General features: G+C 42.5%; 1 protein-coding gene across 1 annotated transcript in view; it reads right to left on the bottom strand.

The window, feature by feature from the left end:
- Positions 1-16,653: 16,653 nt before the first annotated feature.
- Positions 16,654-19,920, bottom strand: part of CD2AP (CD2 associated protein) — a 153,423-nt gene continuing 150,156 nt past the window's right edge. The window contains exon 18 of the mRNA XM_074947494.1: positions 16,654-19,191. Within this exon, the coding sequence (XP_074803595.1) occupies positions 19,150-19,191 (42 nt within the window). The 3' untranslated portion in view covers positions 16,654-19,149. The remainder of the gene's footprint in view (positions 19,192-19,920) is intronic.

Raw genomic sequence — 19,920 nt, 5'->3', positions numbered from 1 at the left:
ATCCTGGTCCCAGTGAAATCAATAGGAGTTTTGCCATTGACTTGTATAAAGCTAGAATTTCACCGCATAAAAATTTCAAGACTGGAAGATTATGATCATCAAATGATGAGAATTTTTGTCTTGCTTAAAGCAATTTGATTTTAAAAAAAAAAAGTTACAGTACTGGTCTTTTTTTTCATTTTGAATTTTAAAACCTTTCATTAGCTTTGAAAAGTTTTTTACTTCAAAGTTTTCACCATTTTTCTACCAGCTCCAGTTATTTAAAATTAGCAAGTTGATGAGATACGATATGTTACATTACTTCAAGCGTAATAGTTATAGTTTTTAAAAATAGCTTAACTTAAAATGGCACAGGGCATTCTCTGTTTATTATCGCAGTCATCTGCAGATCAAATTGGTTCAGCTTACAAGTCAGAAGACTATTTTCACCCAAGCACTAGCCCTACAAATCCAACCTAAAAATTAAGTCCGTGTTTTGCACTGGCATCACCACCCACCAGAACAAACATTCTATGACTGGAACTTTGGCCTGTTCCACACTTAAAAATTTTGGTCAACATAGCTACATCACTGAGGCATATGAAAAAAATACACCCCTAACCAACATCGCTATGTTGACCTAACCACCAGTGTAGACACAGCTAGGTCAATGGAAGAATGTTTTCATTAACCTAGCTACCACGTCTTGGGGAGGTGGGGTTCCTACACCAATGGGAAAACCCCTTCCATTGATGCAGGCTATGTCTCTATTTCAGCATTATGCCGGCATAGCTATGGTACCGTAGCTGTGCCACTCTAGTCCCTGGGGTGTAGATATGGCCTTCGTGGTTACTTGTGTTGATGAAGAACAATCCAGCTCAGTGGTTCTCCACCAGAGGTCTGGGAGCAGGTTTCAGGGGGTCCTCCAAGCATGGCCAGTGTTAGACTCGCTGGGGCCCAGGGCAGAAGCCCCATTACATGGGTCTGAAGCCCAGGGCCCTGCCACCCAGGGCTGAAGCCAAAGCCTGAACAACTTAGCTTTGCGGGGGGCCCTGTGGCATGGGGCCCCAGGCAATTGCCCCCTAACGCCAGCCCTGGCTTTTATATGCAGAAAACCTATTGTTGTGGCACCGGTGGGCCGTGAAGTTTTTATAGCATGTGGGGGGGGGGGCCTCAGAAAGAGACAGGTTGAGAACCCCTCATCCAGTTCACTCTTCCCCAGCTGCATTTGCCATCCAGTGTTGTTATAATGGGGTGCAGAGTGCTAGTCTAAGAACAGGAACAGAGTGATATTCCTCTCTTCTGTACCATTATTCATCCAGCAAGTAGGATGCCTTTGGACGGTGTCCTTCTGTTTCATTTTATTCAGAAAAAAACCTGTTTTTTGATTGCAAGCAAAATGGATACTGAATGATTTAAAGATACGCAGGCATTTGGGGCCTGATTGGATTCAGTGGAAAGACTCCTATGGATTTCACTGGACTTTGAACTAGATGCATACTGATTTTTAAAAGTGCCAGTGGAGAGTCAAACTGGAGCCATAACTACAGAGTATGCATATATGAGTGTTTAAAGCTGGCACCTAAGTTCAATACAGTTGTGAGAAGGATGGAAAGATGGGTCCGTATGCCCTCTACTCCAGCCTGACAGCCTCCCCCTCCAATAGCACCCCTCTAACTTTTCAGCAGGCCACCTATACAACAGTTAGCACCACTTAATAATATAACCACCCCAAATGATGATGCCACAGGTGGGGAAGAGGGTCTGGAAATGAATAACAATATGAATATCTACCATTGCCTTAAGTATAAGTAATCCATTTGACCTACTGAAATGCACAGGGCAATCACGGCTTCTGTGTGAGAAGGCTAAATTCTCTAATTATGTGACCAGAGTTCCATGCCTAATGTTCTCTGTGGACATTTATAGCTGACCAGGCAGGTGCAGGCTCATTTTCAAATTCCAGTATCTCCACATTGCACTTTCTGTAACGGAAAATTTTATTACAATAACCCCAAACCCGTTACTTGGATGCTTCCCATTACATTAGACATAAAAGCAAAGAATAATGCCTCTAAGCAGCGGGATGACAGCAAGGACACAACTTCCAGGCAGCAACTTCAAAGGTGTGAAACCACCGCCATGTAGCATCGTCCCTTTCACCCTGGAGTTACTGCAGCATTGACTCAAAATGGCTCCATTTCCCACCCCTGACACCAGATGCAGGGCATGTTCCCTCCTGCCTCTTATGACACTTCCTCTGGGACAATTCTGACTGTGCTCCAAGCTGGGCTACCAGTGGGGTTCTCTCTGTTCAAACTTGTTTGCTCAATGCTTGTGCCTTCAGGAGTTCTTTTCCTACCTTTTCCTCCTCCACTGGAGGCATTTGTTCAAGGTTAGGACACAAGAACTGTCATACCAGCTCAGATGAATAGTTCATCTAATCCAATACTGCATCTCCAACAGTGACCAGCATCAGATGCTTCAGTGGAAAGGGCAAGAAACCATGCAATAGGCAGTCATAGGATATCCTGCCCCCAGGGAAATCTCTGAACCCTCAGTAGTTAGAGATTGACTTAAATCCAGAAACATGAGAGTTGATATCCCAGTCAGTTATTTTAAAAAGTATTTATCATTATAATGCTTGATATTTGTCAATCTAATGAATTGTATACTAAATTCTTGGATACATGGTACCCTTCTTGATAATCACTTTATGGACAAACCAGGTATGGTGAACTACCCGAACCTTTGACTAGACCCGAACCTTTGACAGCAGGCTCTGTATTTATACCAAAGATTTCAAGTGGATGACAAAATTTGGTTTCTTAGTTGGGCAACAACAAAAAAAGTTACAAATGAACTGTTTCACTTTGCTGGTGAGCAATGCCACATACACACACACACACGGCCTCTCATTTTGTTCTGCATCATACCACTTATCGAATGCCTTTAGCAGTTCTTAGTTAGCGGCATTAGTGTCCGACATCCACCTCTTGTTTGTATAAGAGCTGTTATGGTAAAATGGATGTGCAAATCCAGCTTTCCTGATGATCTTTGCCTCTCCCATGAAGCATTCAACCTGGCATCTTATCAGCTGATTTTGCTTTCAAATTGGATCATACCCTTTTCTCCTAATGCTCCTGAGACCACATACTTAGGGCTGGAGGGAAACAAAGGCAACCTTAAATTGTTAATAACTACATATTAGACTTGATTATGGAAGAGTATCTTCCATTGGACAGCATGTGGGACAGGAGTTAGTGCAACAAGTTCTATTCCCTGCAATAATAAAAACTCACTTCTGTGAACCTGGGCCAGTCATTTAACCTTCTTATGCCTAATTTTGCACACCTGTAAACCAAGGCTAATAACTTGTCTGTCTGGGGTGAAGTGAGACTTAGTTTTTGTAACGTGCTAGGTTTACGTTCTAGTCATGCATCTGGTGTTTACTTTAAAATACCCCTCTGTGCTTGGTGCAGATCACGTGTCAGTCTATGCATCAATGCAAAGCCATACTTGGCTCTTTACATTCAGCTCTCTTTTACACTTCATGCTGCTTGAAGTTTCCTTCATATTCCTGGGACATGTGGCAAAATATCCCTTTAAGTCCTTGATTTACCAGAAAGTCCCTCTGGAAAAGGAAGAACAAAGACCCTCTGGAAAAAGAAGAACACATTATTACACAACGTGTACCCAACAAATGATGTTTTGTTATAAAATAAAGTTGAACTTTATGAGTTTGGGTTTTTTTATTTTACATAAAACATCCTGAGTGTATTAAGACTAGAAATGGGCCCAGTGATTGTCTAGATGAAAAAGGGCTGCACAAACGGATTTATAAAAGATAATTTTAGTCTCTGTCTCCACTTCTGCAACCTTCACATTCCACACTTCCACTGACCTGCAGGGATGGAGCGTCTAATTGAGAAAGAAAACCAAGAGCTCCGCATTATTCAGTGGAATTCACACTGTAGGAGGAATTTAAAACACTCCAGAAGTGCATCTTGACTAAACAATGGCTAAGATAATCATTTACATGTGCTTCCATAACGATCCACAAGATAGAGGGACTAGTTAGGGCTGTACAGAGTAAACGTAACTTGGGGTAAATGAAGTAAAATGTAGAGTGAACAACAGTTTCTAACCATGTGTAAAATTAGACTGGAATAATATCCCAAGGCAGGTTGTGAAAGTCCCTCACATGAGTTATTTAAAACTAAATGAGACAAAGTGCACTTAGCACACACTGTAGAGAACACTGCATTGGACGTTGGCAAGATGGATTCAAGGCCTCAGTGAACATGGTCATTGGTTAATTGCCCACAGTTTTCTCCCCCCCACAACGAACACTAGAGCACCAACATTGCAGCCATGCCGCCTTATTTGCTCTTAAACTTTTCATCCAGCAAGAGACTTGTCTTTTGCTTTAAAACAAATTGCCCAATCCTTTGCCTTCTGTGTTGTGCGGTATTTACCATTTGTAAGTTCGGCTTGGACACACGATTTGTCACACAACTGTTGAAAAAGGAGCCTTTCAAGCCATCAAAAAAGGCTCGTGCTTCACTGCATACCTTTTTCTCATGCTCACTTGAATGCTGCACATGTCACGAACGGATTATGCATGTGGACCACGTGTAGGATCAGACGATGGGCGAGTTGGTGAAGAAAATTGGGGAGAGCAATATCAAGTTTTTACAGCAAGGTCCAAAATGAGCATTTGAACTTAACACACAACTGAGCTTCCAGGAGGCTAAGAATAGACAAAACCCACTCTATCATCTAGTATAAAATATTTACAGGTTTCAGAGTAGCAGCCGTGTTAGTCTGTATCCGCAAAAAGAAAAGGAGGACTTGTGGCACCTTAGAGACTAACCAATTTATTTGAGCATAAGCTTTCTTGAGCTACAGCTCACTTCATCGGATGCATTAAGTGGAAAATACAGTGGGGAGATTTATATACACAGAGAACATGAAACAACAGGTGTTACCATACAGACTGTAACAAGAGAGCGATCACTTAAGATGAGCTATTACTCTCTTGTTACTGTGTTGTTATACTGTATGTGTGTGTGTGTGTGTACATATATATATATACATACATATATATATATACACACACACACACACACACACACACACACTGTATTGTTATAACAATCTGGGATACAGATATTTTGAAAGCAGGTATGTCAAAAAATCCAGAAGAGTCCTACAAGAAGGGAAAATAGCAAGTAACGTCATCTGATTATTAGCAGATGCCATAATCAGAGTCAGGGTCAGCTACAAGGGCAGAAGCACTAGCTGTTGCAGATTTCTTGCCAACTGAGGTACAGACCTTTCATCCTGAACTGTATTGAGCAGACTGCGCCACGTACTGGCAAATTAAATCCAGAACATGAGCTAACAACCTAGAGTGGGAAAGAAATCCAAAGTAACAAACCTCCATGACATTTAGGCTTCAGGAAAGAACCACATGACAGGGCCTAGTCACATCACAATGCACTACCACAGGAGTGGCCAAACCGCAGCTCGTGAGCCCCAGGTAAAGTGTGGGTCCAAGAACCCATGCCCCCCCACATTCTCCACCTGCCAGACTTGGCGATGGGGAGCTAAGGGCTTCTGCCCCAAGCAGGGGTGTGTGCACGCGCGCGTGTGCTAGGGGTTTCAGTGAGAGACGACTGGTACTTGCCCAGAGTGGAGGGGCACAATTTAAAGGTCCCCCCCCCCAACAACAGGGAGAGGAGGCGGCTAATAGCTGGGAGCTGCAGGGAGGGTAGGGGTGTGTGCGCCTGGGGCTGGGTGACTCAAGCTGTTCACGGGGGGGGAACCTTTAAATTGTGCCCCTCACCTCTCAGCAAGTACCAGTCGTCTCCCCCCGCAGCTATGCGCTGTTTGCTGCTGCCTCTACCAAAGGTGTAGCTCCAGCAGCTGCCATGCAGGGAGGGGGCCCGACGACACCATGTGACCGAGCAGGGCCAGCAAACCCTGGCAAACATCCGGGTGGGCTCATGACCTCCATGTGACTCCTCACACACCACCTCTGCCCAGCAGGGAGGGGGGTCTCAGGGCTTCAGCCCCACAGGAAGCACCTGTCGGGGCTTCATCCCTGCGGCGTGTGCACACCAGGTCTCAAGGTTTCAGCAGGAGCAGAGTTCAAACCCCAAGCCCAGGCAGGTGCCTCCCCACAGGGCTGAAGCTCCGAGCCCTGGCAGGCGCGCCCCAGCTCTCAGACTTCTGTAGATTATTGCGTGCGGGTCAGAGGGCCAGTAAGTTTGGCCACCCCTGCATTACTAGATGCTGCTCAGATACCATAGTGACGGGCACATTCCGGCCTGCTGGGTCAGACTAATGGTCCATCTAGCCCAGTATCCTGTCTTCTGACAGCAGCCAATGTGAGATGCTTCAGAGGGAATCATCAAGTGATCCATCCCACATCTACTCCGTTTCTGGCAGTCAGAGGCAAGGGGGACACATAACATGGGACTGTGACCATCTTGGCTAATAGCCATCGATGGAGCTATCCTCCATGAACTTGTCTAATTCTTTTTGGAACCCAGTTATAGTTTTGGCCTTCACAACATTCCACGACAATGAGTTCCACAGGTTGACTGTGCTTTTGTTACCTGGGTTTTCTCAACCCAAACCTAGGGGTAACTGTACTGTCTGTAAGGTGCTGTCAGGAACAAATCAAAGGTGGACACAGCGCATCTGTCTGATTAAAGATTGGCACAAACTCAAAGTGCTTTAATCCAAACTTACTATTTTATTAGATCTCAAGCACACACAGATATGCAAAAGAGTTTAGCATGCTCCCAAAGAGTAGTTACCCACAGTCTGGAGGGGTCTTGAGTGGTCAGACGACAAGGGTCAAGTGGCCGCCTGTCGTTGGGGATTACAAGAGATGTACAGAAGGTCAGACACTCAGAATATTAGGGTTGGAAGGGACCTCAGGAGGTCATCTAGTCCTCAAAGCAGGACCAATCCCCAACTAAATCGTCCCAGCCAGGGCTTTGTCAAGCCTGACCTTAAAAACTTCAAAGGAAAGAGATTCCATCACCTGCCTAGGTAACGCATTCCAGTACTTCACCACCCTCCTAGTGAAAACGTTTTTCCTACTAGCCAACATAAACCTCCCCCACTGCAACTTGAGACCATTACTCCTCGTTCTGTCATCTGCTACCACTGAGAACAGTCTACATCCACCCTCTTTGGAACCCCCTTTCAGGTAGCTGAAAGCAGCTATCAAATCTCCCCTCACTCTTCTCTTCTGCAGACTAAATAATCCCAGTTCCCTCAGCCTCTCCTCATAACTCATGTGTTCCAGTCCCCTAATCATGTTTGTTGCCCTCCGCTGGACTCTTTCCAATTTTTTCACATCCTTCTTGTAGTGCGGGGCCCAAAACTGGACACAGTACTCTAGATGAGGCCTCACCAATGTCAAATAGAGGGGAACGATCACGTCCCTCAATCTGCTGGCAATGCCCCTACTTATACAGCCCAAAATTACGTTAGCCTTCTTGGCAATAAAGGCACACTGTTGACTCATATCCAGCTTCTCGTCCGCTGTAACCCCTAGGTTCTTTTCAGCAGAACTGCTGCCTAGCCACTCGGTACCTAGTCTGTAGAGGTGCATGGGATTCTTCCGTCCTAAGTGCAGGACTCTGCACTTGTCCTTGTTGAACCTCATCAGATTTCTTTTGGCCCAATCCTCTAATTTGTCTAGGTCCATCTGTATCCTATCCCTACCCTCCAGCGTATCTACCACTCCTCCCAGTTTAGTGTCATCTGCAAACTTGCTGAGGGTGCAGTCCAAGCCATCCTCCAGTCATTAATGAAGATATTGAACAAAACCGGCCCCAGGACCAACCCTTGGGGCACTCCGCTTCATACTGGCTGCCAACTAGACATGGAGCCATTGATCACTAGCCGTTGAGCCCGACAATCTAGCCAGCTTCCTATCCACCTTATAGTCCATTCATCCAGCCCATACTACTATAACTTGCTGGCAAGAATATCCAAATCAGTCAGACCTCTTTCCCTTTTTATGCTCAAAATGTCAATCGTCAATAACCACTGAGTAAGCAATTTCAAACGGTTAGTTATATAGATGTGTTTTGGCAGAGTCTGCTGTCTCATGGGCCCCGACACACACACAAAGTCAAATATAGACTTCCTGTCTTTCCAAAACCGCATACTTCAGCAGTTTGAAAGAAGCGTGACAGGGTGGCACAGAATCATGCTGCATTCTTGTAGTCACTCTCCAGGCCTACCTACTTATGCTAAGGCTGTTACAAAGGCCTTACGGGTGCTTTACGCAATAGGCATAATAATCGATATTCCAGTACTGGCAGGGGCCTAGGCATTCTGCTTCACTGCCAATGTCTCCTCCCAGGGGGATTCTGCACCCATGTGTGGGGTGCAGAATTCATATGGCCTGCATTTTTCTGTGCCCGCCTGCGCAGAAAAAAGCAAAACAATCTCCTGGGGACATGCACCTCTTCCCCAGCAGCCCTGGCAGCACATCTGTTCTAGTGTGCCTGGAGCAGCCTCAGAGACGGGGGAGAAGGGCTGGGTGTGAGTGTGTGATCACCATTGGGGGGGAGGGGAGCGCTGGGTGTACGTGTGTGCCAACAAGTGAGAGATTCTGTCCCTCTCTCTTGCAACTGCAGCTCCTGGACCCTGGCGTGGAAGGGTAGGGCTTTTTATCATGCACGAGACAGGCTAGAGGCACAAATAAAGCAGCCTGTCTGAGTTAACTGATTTCATTCTCTGAGGCACAAATGTAGCACCCTGTGTAGAAAAGTTACTACCCTGTGTAGTAAAGTTGTTAATTGATCTCATTCTCTGAGGCAGAAATGTAGCAGCCTGCCTGTTTGTTAACTATTCCTGTTCTCAGCCAATTCCTCCAGGAGCATTAAAACCTGTGAAAGTTTTAAGGCCCATACATTACCAGAGTGATGTAAAGGAGTCTTTGAGTAGGTCTACGCTTGCAATTACAGTGCCAGCGGTGAAGTGCTGCTCAGAGAGTGCTGAAGGGAAACCGCTGTTGTGTGTTCACACTGTCAGCTGCCTGCGCAATAGCATGTTCACACTCGTGGCATTTGCAGCGCTATTCGGAGCGGTGCACTCTGGGCAGCCATCCCTCAGAGCATCTCCTCCTTGTCTGCCACTAAGAGTTGTAGGAAGGCAGAGGAGGTCATGGGGCATCCTGGGTCCTGTCTCAATGCCCCATGATGCATTGCTTCGCATCTTGGCAAGCCCTGTGCTTCCATCTGCATTTGAAGCCATCTTTCAACTAGGGCTGTCAAGCGATTAAAAAAATTTATCGCAATTAATTACACCATTAAACAATAGAATACCATTTATTTAAATATTTTTGGATGTTATCTACATTTTCAAATATATTGATTTCAATTACAACACAGTATACAAAGTGTACAGTGCTCACTTTATATTGATTTTTGATTACAAATATTTGCACTGTAAAAAACCAAAGAAATAGTATATTTCAATTCACCGAATACAAGTACTGCAGTGCAATCTATCATGAAAGTTGAACTTACAAATGTAGAATTATGTACAAAAAAATAACTGTGTTCAAAAAAAAAAAACCTACGTAAAACTTTAGAGCCTACAAGTTCACTCAGTCCTACTTCAGCCAATCACTCAAATAAGTTTGTTTACAGTTACGGGAGATACTGCTGCCTGCTTCTTATTTACATCACCTGAAAGTGAGAACAAGTATTCGCATGGCACTGTTGTAGCTGGCGACACAAGATATTTTATGTGCCAGATGCGCTAAAGATTCATATGTCCCTTCATGCTTCAACCACCATTCCAGAGGACATGCATCCATGCTGATGATGGGTTCTGCTCAATAATGATCCAAAGCAGTGCGGACCAACGTGTGTTCATTTTCACCACCATGAGGCAGATACCGCCAGCAGAAGGTTGATTTTCTTTTTTGGTGGTTTGGGTTCTGTAGTTTCCACATCTGAGTGTTGCTCTTTTAAGACTTCTGAGAGCATGCACCACACCTTGTCCCTCTCAGATTTTGGAAGGCACTTCAGATTATTAAACCTTGGGACGAGTGCTGGGGCTATTTTTAGGAATCTCACATTGGTACCTTCTTTGCATTTTGTCAAATCTGCTGTGAAAGTTCTTAAAACGAACAAGTGCTGGGTCATCATATGAGCCTGCTATAAGAGGAAATATGCGGCAGAATGCAGGTAAAACAGAGCAGAAGACATACAGTTCTCCCCCAAGGAGTTCAGGCACAAATTTAATTAATGCGTATCATCAGCATGTCCTCTGGAATAGTGGCCAAACCATGAAGGGGTATACAAATGTTTAGCATATCTGGCATGTAAATACCTTGCAATGCTGGCTACAGCAGTGCCAGGCGAACACCTGTTCTCACTTTCAGGTGACATTGTAAATAAGAGGAGGGCAGCATTATGTCCCATAAATGTAAACAAACTTGTTTGTCTTAGCGATTGGCTGAAGAAGTAGGACTGAGGATTTGTAGGCTCTAAAGTTTTACATTGTTTTGTTTTTAAGTGCAGTTATGTAACAAAAAAAATCTACATTTGTAAATTACACTTTCATGATAGAGATTGCACTACAGTACTTGTATGAGGTGAATTGAATACTATTTCTTTTCTCATTTTTACAGTGCAAATATTTGTAATAAAAACAATATAAAGTGAGCACCGTACACTTGGTAGTCTGTGTTGTAATAGAAATCAATATATTTGAAAATGTAGAACATTCAAAAATATTTAATACATTTCAATTGGTATTCTATTGTTTAACCGTGCGATCAATCATGATTAATTTTTTTGAGTTAGTCGCGCGTTAACTGCCATTAATTGACAGCCCTACTTTCAACGGTTTGTGTACTGCGCGCCCTGCCTCTTCGGTCTGCAGGAATGCATCCCGCACTGTTGACCAGTATGCTGCTCGCTCTCACTAACACGTCACGAGTGGCAGTGGAGGTATTTCTTCAACTACAAAGGCAAGTACTCACAAACCTGTCACTAACTGGCTGACCCCAGGCAAGCACAGGAACCACAAGACCCCCAAAATGGTGAGTAGCCGTAGGGGCAGGGTAAATCAGTGTTCCTGGACCCTGCTGTACACTGGGCACGTGGCTCTTGGGAAGAGCCAGCAGGGTAGGGGGGCCTGATAATCATTCCTGTCCCCACATTTTCCACAGGCTGTGTTCATTATGGAAGATATCTTGCTGCTGAGCATGAGCAGGGACTCAAAGGTTGGTCTTCTCCAAGACTGCGGCTTCCGCCCTGGCCCTTATGCGGTTCACCTGTGTGCAGCAATGGTCTCTCCCCCGCCCCTGCCGCCCCAGTGATGGCAGAGTGGCGTGGGAAAGTTACCTTTAATGGGGCAAGAAACAAAGCAGCTCTGCCAGTTTCGTGGAGATCTCTGAGGCAGATTCCCGTGAAGTGAGGGAGTCAATCAACAACTTGTGCATGCTGCTTGGCATGTGGTGGTACATGCATCACACAGACACAAGCCTGCTTTCTGCAACCCTCCTGCCCCTGCCTCCTGCCCCTAACAACTCCCTTCAGCGATTCCCAGAATCAAATCCACTTACCAAGGGCCTCCTCTCCTGTTTGCGCTTCGCCAAGATCCGACAGCTGTGACTGGCTAGCCTCCTCCGGGGTAGAGAAGAGCTCCTGGCTGCATTGATCTCAGACATCCCAGTCGTCCTCTGCCTCTGGGTCCCCCTCCCCCTCCTCATCCAAGATTTCCTCCTCCTGGCTCGGTCCACTCTCGAATGGCACGCGACCCACCGAAGTATCCCCAGGGGCCTTCGCAGTGGAGGGGGGTCGCTACCGAGTATCGCGTCCAGCTCTTTGTAGAGCCGGCAACTCATGGGCGCAGCACGAAAGCAGCAGTTTGCCTCCCACACCTTGTGGTAGGCGTTCCGCAGCCCCTTCACTTTGACCCTGCACCGCAATGTGTCCTGGTCATGGCCCCTTTCTGTCATGCAACGTGATATCTGTCTGCAGGTATCATAATTCCTATGGCTGGAGCACAGCTGGGACTGGACAGCCTCTTCTCCCCAAATGCTGATGAGGTCCAGCAGCTCGGCATTGCTCCAAGTAGGGGATCGCCTGGTTCATGGAGCAGGCATGGCCACCTGGAAAGATGCACTGAGACCACTGCTTGCATCACCAAGCAAACAGGAAGGGGACTTTCAAAATTCTACAGGAATTTACAGGGTGGGGATGACGGTTGGTCATCTGAGGGCAGGGCAGTAGAGTTCAAACCCATGACCAGAGAGGCAACAACGGTCATTGTGGGACACCTCCCGGAGGCCAATCGCAGCCCTGTAATCGACCAGGGTGTCTACACTGGCACTACGGTGCTGTAGCCCCGGCGCAGAAAGCTCTACGCCTCTCACTGGGGTGGGTTTTTTTTCAGCACTGCAACTGCGCAGTTTCAGCGCACTAAGTGGCGTGGCAGCGTGTGCTCCTTGGGAGTTACAATGCAGAAAGCTGCTTTACTGCGCAGAAACTTGCCAGTGTAGACAGGGCCTTCTTATAAATGACAGTAAGGGAATCCTCAGATAGGAAGATCTATGTGATTTCTCACTTTTTTCTTGTGCCAAAGTGGCACAATGGGGTTAGATTACAGCTCAGGATTTAGTTTGCTTACTCGTTAAAAAAAAGACTTTGAAGGCAAATGAAACATTTACCAAGCAGTCAATAAAATGTCAGGACAATTAGAACCAAGCACTTCCCAAATTACCCAGCCAGATCCAGGACAATGATTAGCAAAACTGTATGAGTGTCATGTGTGAAAGTCTGAGCAATTTAAAATGACATTCCACTCCCTTCCCCATCTAGTGTTCTGTAAAGTTGAATGAAAATCTAGGATTATAACTGGAATGCAGGGTGTTACCAAGTGTTTGTAATTTAATTTGTGTGTATTTAAGAAATGCTGAATAGTTCATGATTTTTTTCTATATTGAGGTTTAAATAAATTACCAAAACAACTGAAACTGGTGCGATTATATTGCATTATTTTGACAAATAAAATATGCAGAATTTTGAATTTTTTGGCGCAGAATTTCCTCAGGAGTACGTCTCCCCTAACACTTCGTATGTTGAACTACTTCCTTTCTTTGTAAACCTGATGCCTATTAATTTCATTGGGTGACCCCTGGTTCTTGTGTTATGTGAAGGAGTAAATAAAACTTCCTTATTCACTTTCTTCACAACATTCATCATTTTATAGACCCCTATCATATCTCCCTCCCCTTTAGTAATCTTTTTTCCAAGATGAAATGTTAGTCTTTTTAAATCTCCTCACATGGAAGTTGTTCCATACCCCTAATCATTTTTGTTGCCCTTCTCTGTATCTTTCCCAATTTTAATATTTCTTTTTTGAGATGGGGCAACCAGAACTGCGCACGGTATTCAAGATGTGGGCATACCATGGATTTATAGTGTCATTATAATATTTTCTGTCTTATCTATCCCTTTCCTAATGGTTCCTAACATTGTTAGTTTTTTGACTGCTGCTGAACAAAAAAAGCTGAAAAGAAAGAGATTTTACGAGAGGCGCTGCTTTTAATGGACTAGGCATGGATTTTACATTCAGGAGGCCTAGGTTCTAATTCTAATGACGACCTAGGACAAGTCACACATTTGTCTCTTCCTTCATCTGTAAATAAGAGGCAATTAAGCTTATTTATTTGTAAAAAGCTTTGCGATCTACAGCCAAAAAGGCACTATTTAAATGCGGAAGGATGATCTTGTGGGGAAAAACACTAGACAGACTTGGACTATCTTATCTGAGTTCTCACTTTCTTCCACCCACCTAGAATATGCATTCTAAGCAAGAAAAGTGTTTCAGAAATCAATTGATTTAAATAGGATTTTCTTCCTTTGAAAACAGGTATTCATTTGCCTTAAAATCAGGATGATGGATAAAAAAGCAGACAAGGCAGAATGGAGTGTATGCAGACTTTATGCGATATGGTAGAATAGATATCACTGAAGATATTAGCCATTCTGGCAGTTTCTACCTCCCACAAAATCAACTGGTTTGGACAATATGTGGTAATGATTTCCCTAAAGAGCTCTTTAGGCTGCTACGTATTTTTTTTTAATTGTAAGTTATTCCTATGCAATTTCAACCTTAACATTTTAAGGCTATTCTTGTCTGGGAACTCTATTTAAAACTTACAGAGAAGGAGAATGACATTCATCAAACTTACTTTGTTGCACCATTAGTTGGTTTTTATGTGCTTCATATTTAGTCACTGAATTAACTCTATCCTGCAGTTATTTTCTCCCACCGTAGTGAAATTTGGGGTGGGGCCATCTTATCTTAAATTTATACAGATAATGCTCTGCCTACATCTGAAATGTACTAATCAAATTCAAAAAAGAAAAGGAGTACTTGTGGCACCTTAGAGACTAACCAGTTTATTTGAGCATGAGCTTTCGTGAGCTACAGCTCACTTCATCGGATGCATAGCATATCGTGGAAACTGCAGAAGACATTATATACACACAGAGACCATGAAACAAAACTTCCTCCCACCCCACTCTCCTGCTGGTAACAGCTTATCTAAAGTGATCAACAAGTAGGGCCATTTCCAGCACAAATCCAGGTTTTCTCACCCTTCCCCCCCCACACACACATACAAACTCACTCTCCTGCTGGTAATAGCCCATCCCTCTTTGAAACCTCTCTTTATAATGCGCATGATAATCAAGGTGGGTCATTTCCAGCACTAATCCAGGTTTTCTCACATCCACCAATGTGATATATGCCATCATGTGCCAGCAATGCCCTTCCGCCATGTACATTGGTCAAACTGGACAGTCTCTACGTAAAAGAATAAATGGACACAAATCAGATATTAAGAATTATAACATTCATAAACCAGTCGGAGAACACTTCAATCTCTCTGGTCACGCAATCACAGACATGAGGGTCGCTATCTTAAAGCAAAAAAACTTCAAATCCAGACTCCAGCAAGAAACTGCTGAATTGGAATTCATTTGCAAATTGGATACTATTAATTTGGGCTTGAATAGAGACTGGGAGTGGCTAAGTCATTACGCAAGGTAGCCTATCTCCCCTTGTTTTTTTTCCTACAACCCCCCCCCAAGACGTTCTGGTTAAACTTGGATTATTGCTGTGCACATTGTAAGATGAGCTATTGCCAGCAGGAGAGTGAGTTTGTGTGTGTGGTTTTTGGAGGGGGGTGTGTGTGTGTGGGGGTGAGAACACCTGGATTAGTGCTGGAAATGACCCACCTTGATTATCATGCGCATTATAAAGAGAGGTTTCAAAGAGGGATGGGCTATTACCAGCAGGAGAGTGAGTTTGTATGTGTGTGTGTGGGGGGAGAAGGGTGAGAAAACCTGGATTTGTGCTGGAAATGGCCCTACTTGTTGATCACTTTAGATAAGCTGTTACCAGCAGGAGAGTGGGGTGGGAGGAAGTTTTGTTTCATGGTCTCTGTGTGTATATAATGTCTTCTGCAGTTTCCACGATATGCTATGCATCCGATGAAGTGAGCTGTAGCTCACGAAAGCTCATGCTCAAATAAACTGGTTAGTCTCCAAGGTGCCACAAGTACTCCTTTTCTTTTTTCTATTTACGAATACAGACTAACACGGCTGTTACTCTGAAACCTAATCAAATTCAGTTATCTAATTCACGATGGAAACAGTCCAATCCAACAACACTTGGAAGTAATGGGAATCAGTCTTTCCTATGTAGTAATCACCCAGATTCAGGAGTGGAAACTGAACATGGTGTTTCCTAATAACTCCTCCCTGAGAAAGATGACACCTTTGCCTTCCATAGAAGAAGGTGAGAATTCTACCCCTTAACAAATGCCTCTCCGGTGGGATTTGCAGATGGCAAACGGCATCTACATGGGTTCTAGAGCTGGTCGGAAAGCATTTATTTTACCCCCACAGAAAAAAAATCAACTTTTTTGGCAGAAAATAAAAAGCTGAAAATTCCAGTTCCTAAATGCAAGAAAGATACAATAGATAGCCATATCTAGGGAAATATGACCTAGATGGAGCGGATAAAGGTTGGTGCATAACTGGTTGGAAAACCATTCCCAGAGAGTAGTTATCAGTGGTTCACAGTCATGCTGGAAGGGCATCTCGAGTGGGGTCCCGCAGGGATAAGTTCTGGATCCGGTTATGTTCAATAGTTTCATCAATGATTTAGATAATGGCATAGAGAGTATACTTACAAAGTTTGCAAAGGATACCAATCTGGGAGGGGTTGCGAGTGCTTTGGAAGATAAAATTCAAATTCAAAATGATCTGGACCAATTGGAGAAACGTTCTGAAGAAAACAGGATGAAATTCACTAAGGATAAATGCAAACAACTCCACTTAGGAAGGAACAATCTGTTGCACGCATACAAAATGGAAAATGACTGCCTAGAAAGGAGTACTGCAGAAAGGGATCTGGAGTCAGTGTATCACAAGCTAAATGTGAATCAACATATTCATGAATCAACACTGTTGCAAACAGAAGGATTCAGAAGGTAATTTCCTTATTTGAGGTCTCTTTTCCAAGCTTGTATTGTAATAAATTTAAGATAAAATTCAAAACTTCCTTGAACAACAACAACAAAAAAGCAAACATACCAACCATGGTTTGGGTTTTTTTTATTTGCTGGAGTTTTGATAGCATGCATGATTTTTTACAGCACCTGTAAACAAGTCAGTGAAGCATTATGCTTTAAGGAACTTGTATTTTGTGGAATGTCTGTATAAACATTACCCTTCCCACCTCCATGGTATTACACAATACTAATCATAGATAAGACAGACATGTATCAGGTCGACTTCTTTATGGCTAAAAATACTCATAGCAGCGACTTTTAAAAAGATGATTTTTATTAAATCAAGTCATTGCACTTGCTCATTTATTGCTACAGCGAAAAAGGCCATTAACTTATTATAACACCTTTCAATTTTTGATTTAACTGATTGTCTTGTTCTGCTCGTCTGCTACAACCTTAAGTGCAGACATGATAATCATCAGAGCAACCTATCATAGGACTTTACGCTCTGGTCACAGTGAAGAGCTTGTAAAATAGAGCATCTTCTATTTCATTAGGCTCATTTCTTGCTTTGCATCATCAAACTTAGATAAAGAGGTACAAGAGTTCTAAATGCAAGGTTTAGTGTCTGACAGAAGCACAACTGCTACCCATTATTCCTGGATATAAAGTTCTGGCTCAAGGCTTCATTTGTGATGCGTCAAGGCAATTAAAAGTTACTATTGAACCAGCTTGTTAGCAATATTTCTCAGAAATATAACCTAAAACTTGTATAATATATTTACTATTCAGATTTCATGAAAACTGTAATCAGCAACTGCAGACAAACATCATGCAATTCACTCTTTAGATGTTTGCCACTTATTGTGCACCAAGTACGGAAGAGTGTTCTCATGATTTATTAAAAACTTTCGCTTTACTTCATGAATCTACATTACTACCCCTACGGTACTCTCATGAACAGAAATCTAAATGGTGTTTTACAAGCCAAGATTATTTATTGGTGAGCTTGTCAAACTAGGGGGCACGCTATATTCCGCTAGGTCAATCAGAGACGAGGAGGTTGCTGCTTAATTGAAGCAATGTGTTTTAATTAGGGTTTCTATTTAAAAAGCTGGAAATACTGTAGATTTCTATCAACTGTGGCTAGCATTAATAAAATATGAATTAAGGGGGAGGAAGAGAGCGGGGAATAGTTTTTCCAATATTTATTACTTGGATGTTTGCACTGCTCCCAGGGGGGTTAGGTACAATGTGACCTGCAAGTTTTCAACTTTTTTCCATGGGGAATACATGAAAGACATTGTGTCAAAGATCAGCACAATGATTCATCAGAAGCTGTTCCAGTCTATCGTGCGAAAATATATATTTCTTTAAAATGTGATTACATCTGGATTTATATAACATACTGAGAGCTTATGGTTTATGGCATAAGTAATACGCTTTAAAAAAAGTCTCAATATTTACATAAGAGCCCAAAGTGATTTGTTTGGAGCCATCCATGTCCGTTGGGTAATACAACCCAATTTTAAAGGCTGTATGAATGTGTATGTGTTTATGCACATGGCTGACTGAAGACACTGAAAGTTGCAATTCATATGAAGGAAGCTTTTAAAACGTTCTTTTTTAATACTACTATTACTGCAAAAAAGAAACTTAAACCACTGAAGACTGATGAGCTAGATTTAAATTCAGAAAAGCAAAAAAATCCAGAGTTAAGGCTGATTTTGCATGTCGTATGTGCTACGATACCTAGGCACAACTGGTTGAGTTTATGATAGATTTAACCTTAACTCTGGATTTATTTTTCCTTTTTTTGTGGTTTTAAGAATTAACTTTGTCCTCCTATAGTTTTATGGTTCAATCATAAATCCCTTTTATGAATCCTATAGTGCAAGTGACAAAATGTTTTCTGTTTGAGAAACTATTTTGGTTAGATCACTAATTACTACTATACATAGGTGATTAATCTGCCACATAGCATCACCAAATTCTTGTCTCATCACCCAAATTATAAAACAGCATATTGCGAATACTCTCACTGCAGACAGGCACAACAGTGTAATCCTGGGAAAGAATGCTAAAATTAAAAAATAATATACAAATATCAAATATTCCCTTGTGTGTCTGGGAAAAGGAGACTACAATTACTATTAGGTTACTTCGTCCCTCCCAATTGACTATTTTACAGATTACTTGTAAAGATATATCACCCTATTTATAGTATAGATCTCTTTAAAAATTACACTACAAGTATTCAATAAAAATCTATTAAGAACTCCCTCTTCTTTTTATACAGATTCAGTAGTATTTTCAAGCAAACCAGAAAATAAAGGTCTGCAATTCCAGCACAGTAAGAAATAAGGCCTCTTATATTGGCAAAAAAAATTACATCTTTTTTTTCTCTTACCTCTCTGAATACAAGACTATATTCCTCTTTACTCTTTCTACCCCGTTCCACCCCCATCTAAGCCCATGGAACACCAGCTTTCATTCTACTGAAGTAAAAAAAAAAAAAAAAAGTCAGTTCTATTTGTATGATATGTCTGAATTCCTGGCAAGTTAAGGACACTGAGTTTATGACCGACTCATGTAGACATGACTGCTTTCTTCAGCTTTTCTATTTCAGCCTGGAAAAGAAAGACATTGTGAGAATAATGAACTACCCAATATCTCAGTGATCAGTATCTTTAATTTACATTTTTATCAAAATCTGAATCTTTACATCAATTTTTCTTTGCAAATTCATGCTAAGCAACTTTCATTATTAAAAATGCACACATTTAACAATTTAACACTAACATACAACTAAGTACCATGGCTTACGAGATTCATTTTAAAATACATATTGTCTATTTGTATGGTAAATTTTATTAAGTTGGTTCTGATTAAAGTGTTCCACAGAAGAAGTTTGTTTGGGTTGGTGCATCATCTCAGACTTTCTTCCTAAAGTGGATCATGTACAAAATTTCATACCAAGCCTACCATACTAAAGGATAATGTGAAATATATTTGTCTTAGTTACACCACTGCAAATCTGAAAGAACTCCACTGATTACAATGGAGGTACACTAGTAAAAATCTATCGTAACAGAACAGAATATGGTCCAAGGTCTTCTCAAATTTGTGAAATTGCACCTTTTGCTGAGTTGAAGGATACTTTCAAATAGGATCCCTTTTGTACCTGCCTAAATATAAGATTATGTATAAATGTTCACGTAGGATGAACCCATATCAACTATTCCAAACATGCTGTATTCATAAGTGATATGTACTCAGAATTTCTCCCTGTAAAAGAGACTTTGCTTTTCCACACAGCTTGGAGAGAAAAAAAAACAAACAAACAGTCTTCAAAGCTC

Source organism: Natator depressus, chromosome 3 (assembly GCF_965152275.1).
Source record: "Natator depressus isolate rNatDep1 chromosome 3, rNatDep2.hap1, whole genome shotgun sequence".
Classification (NCBI taxonomy): Eukaryota; Metazoa; Chordata; order Testudines; family Cheloniidae; genus Natator; species Natator depressus.
The sequence above is the reverse complement of the archived record's forward strand: the minus strand, read 5'-3'. Positions and strand labels throughout refer to the sequence as shown.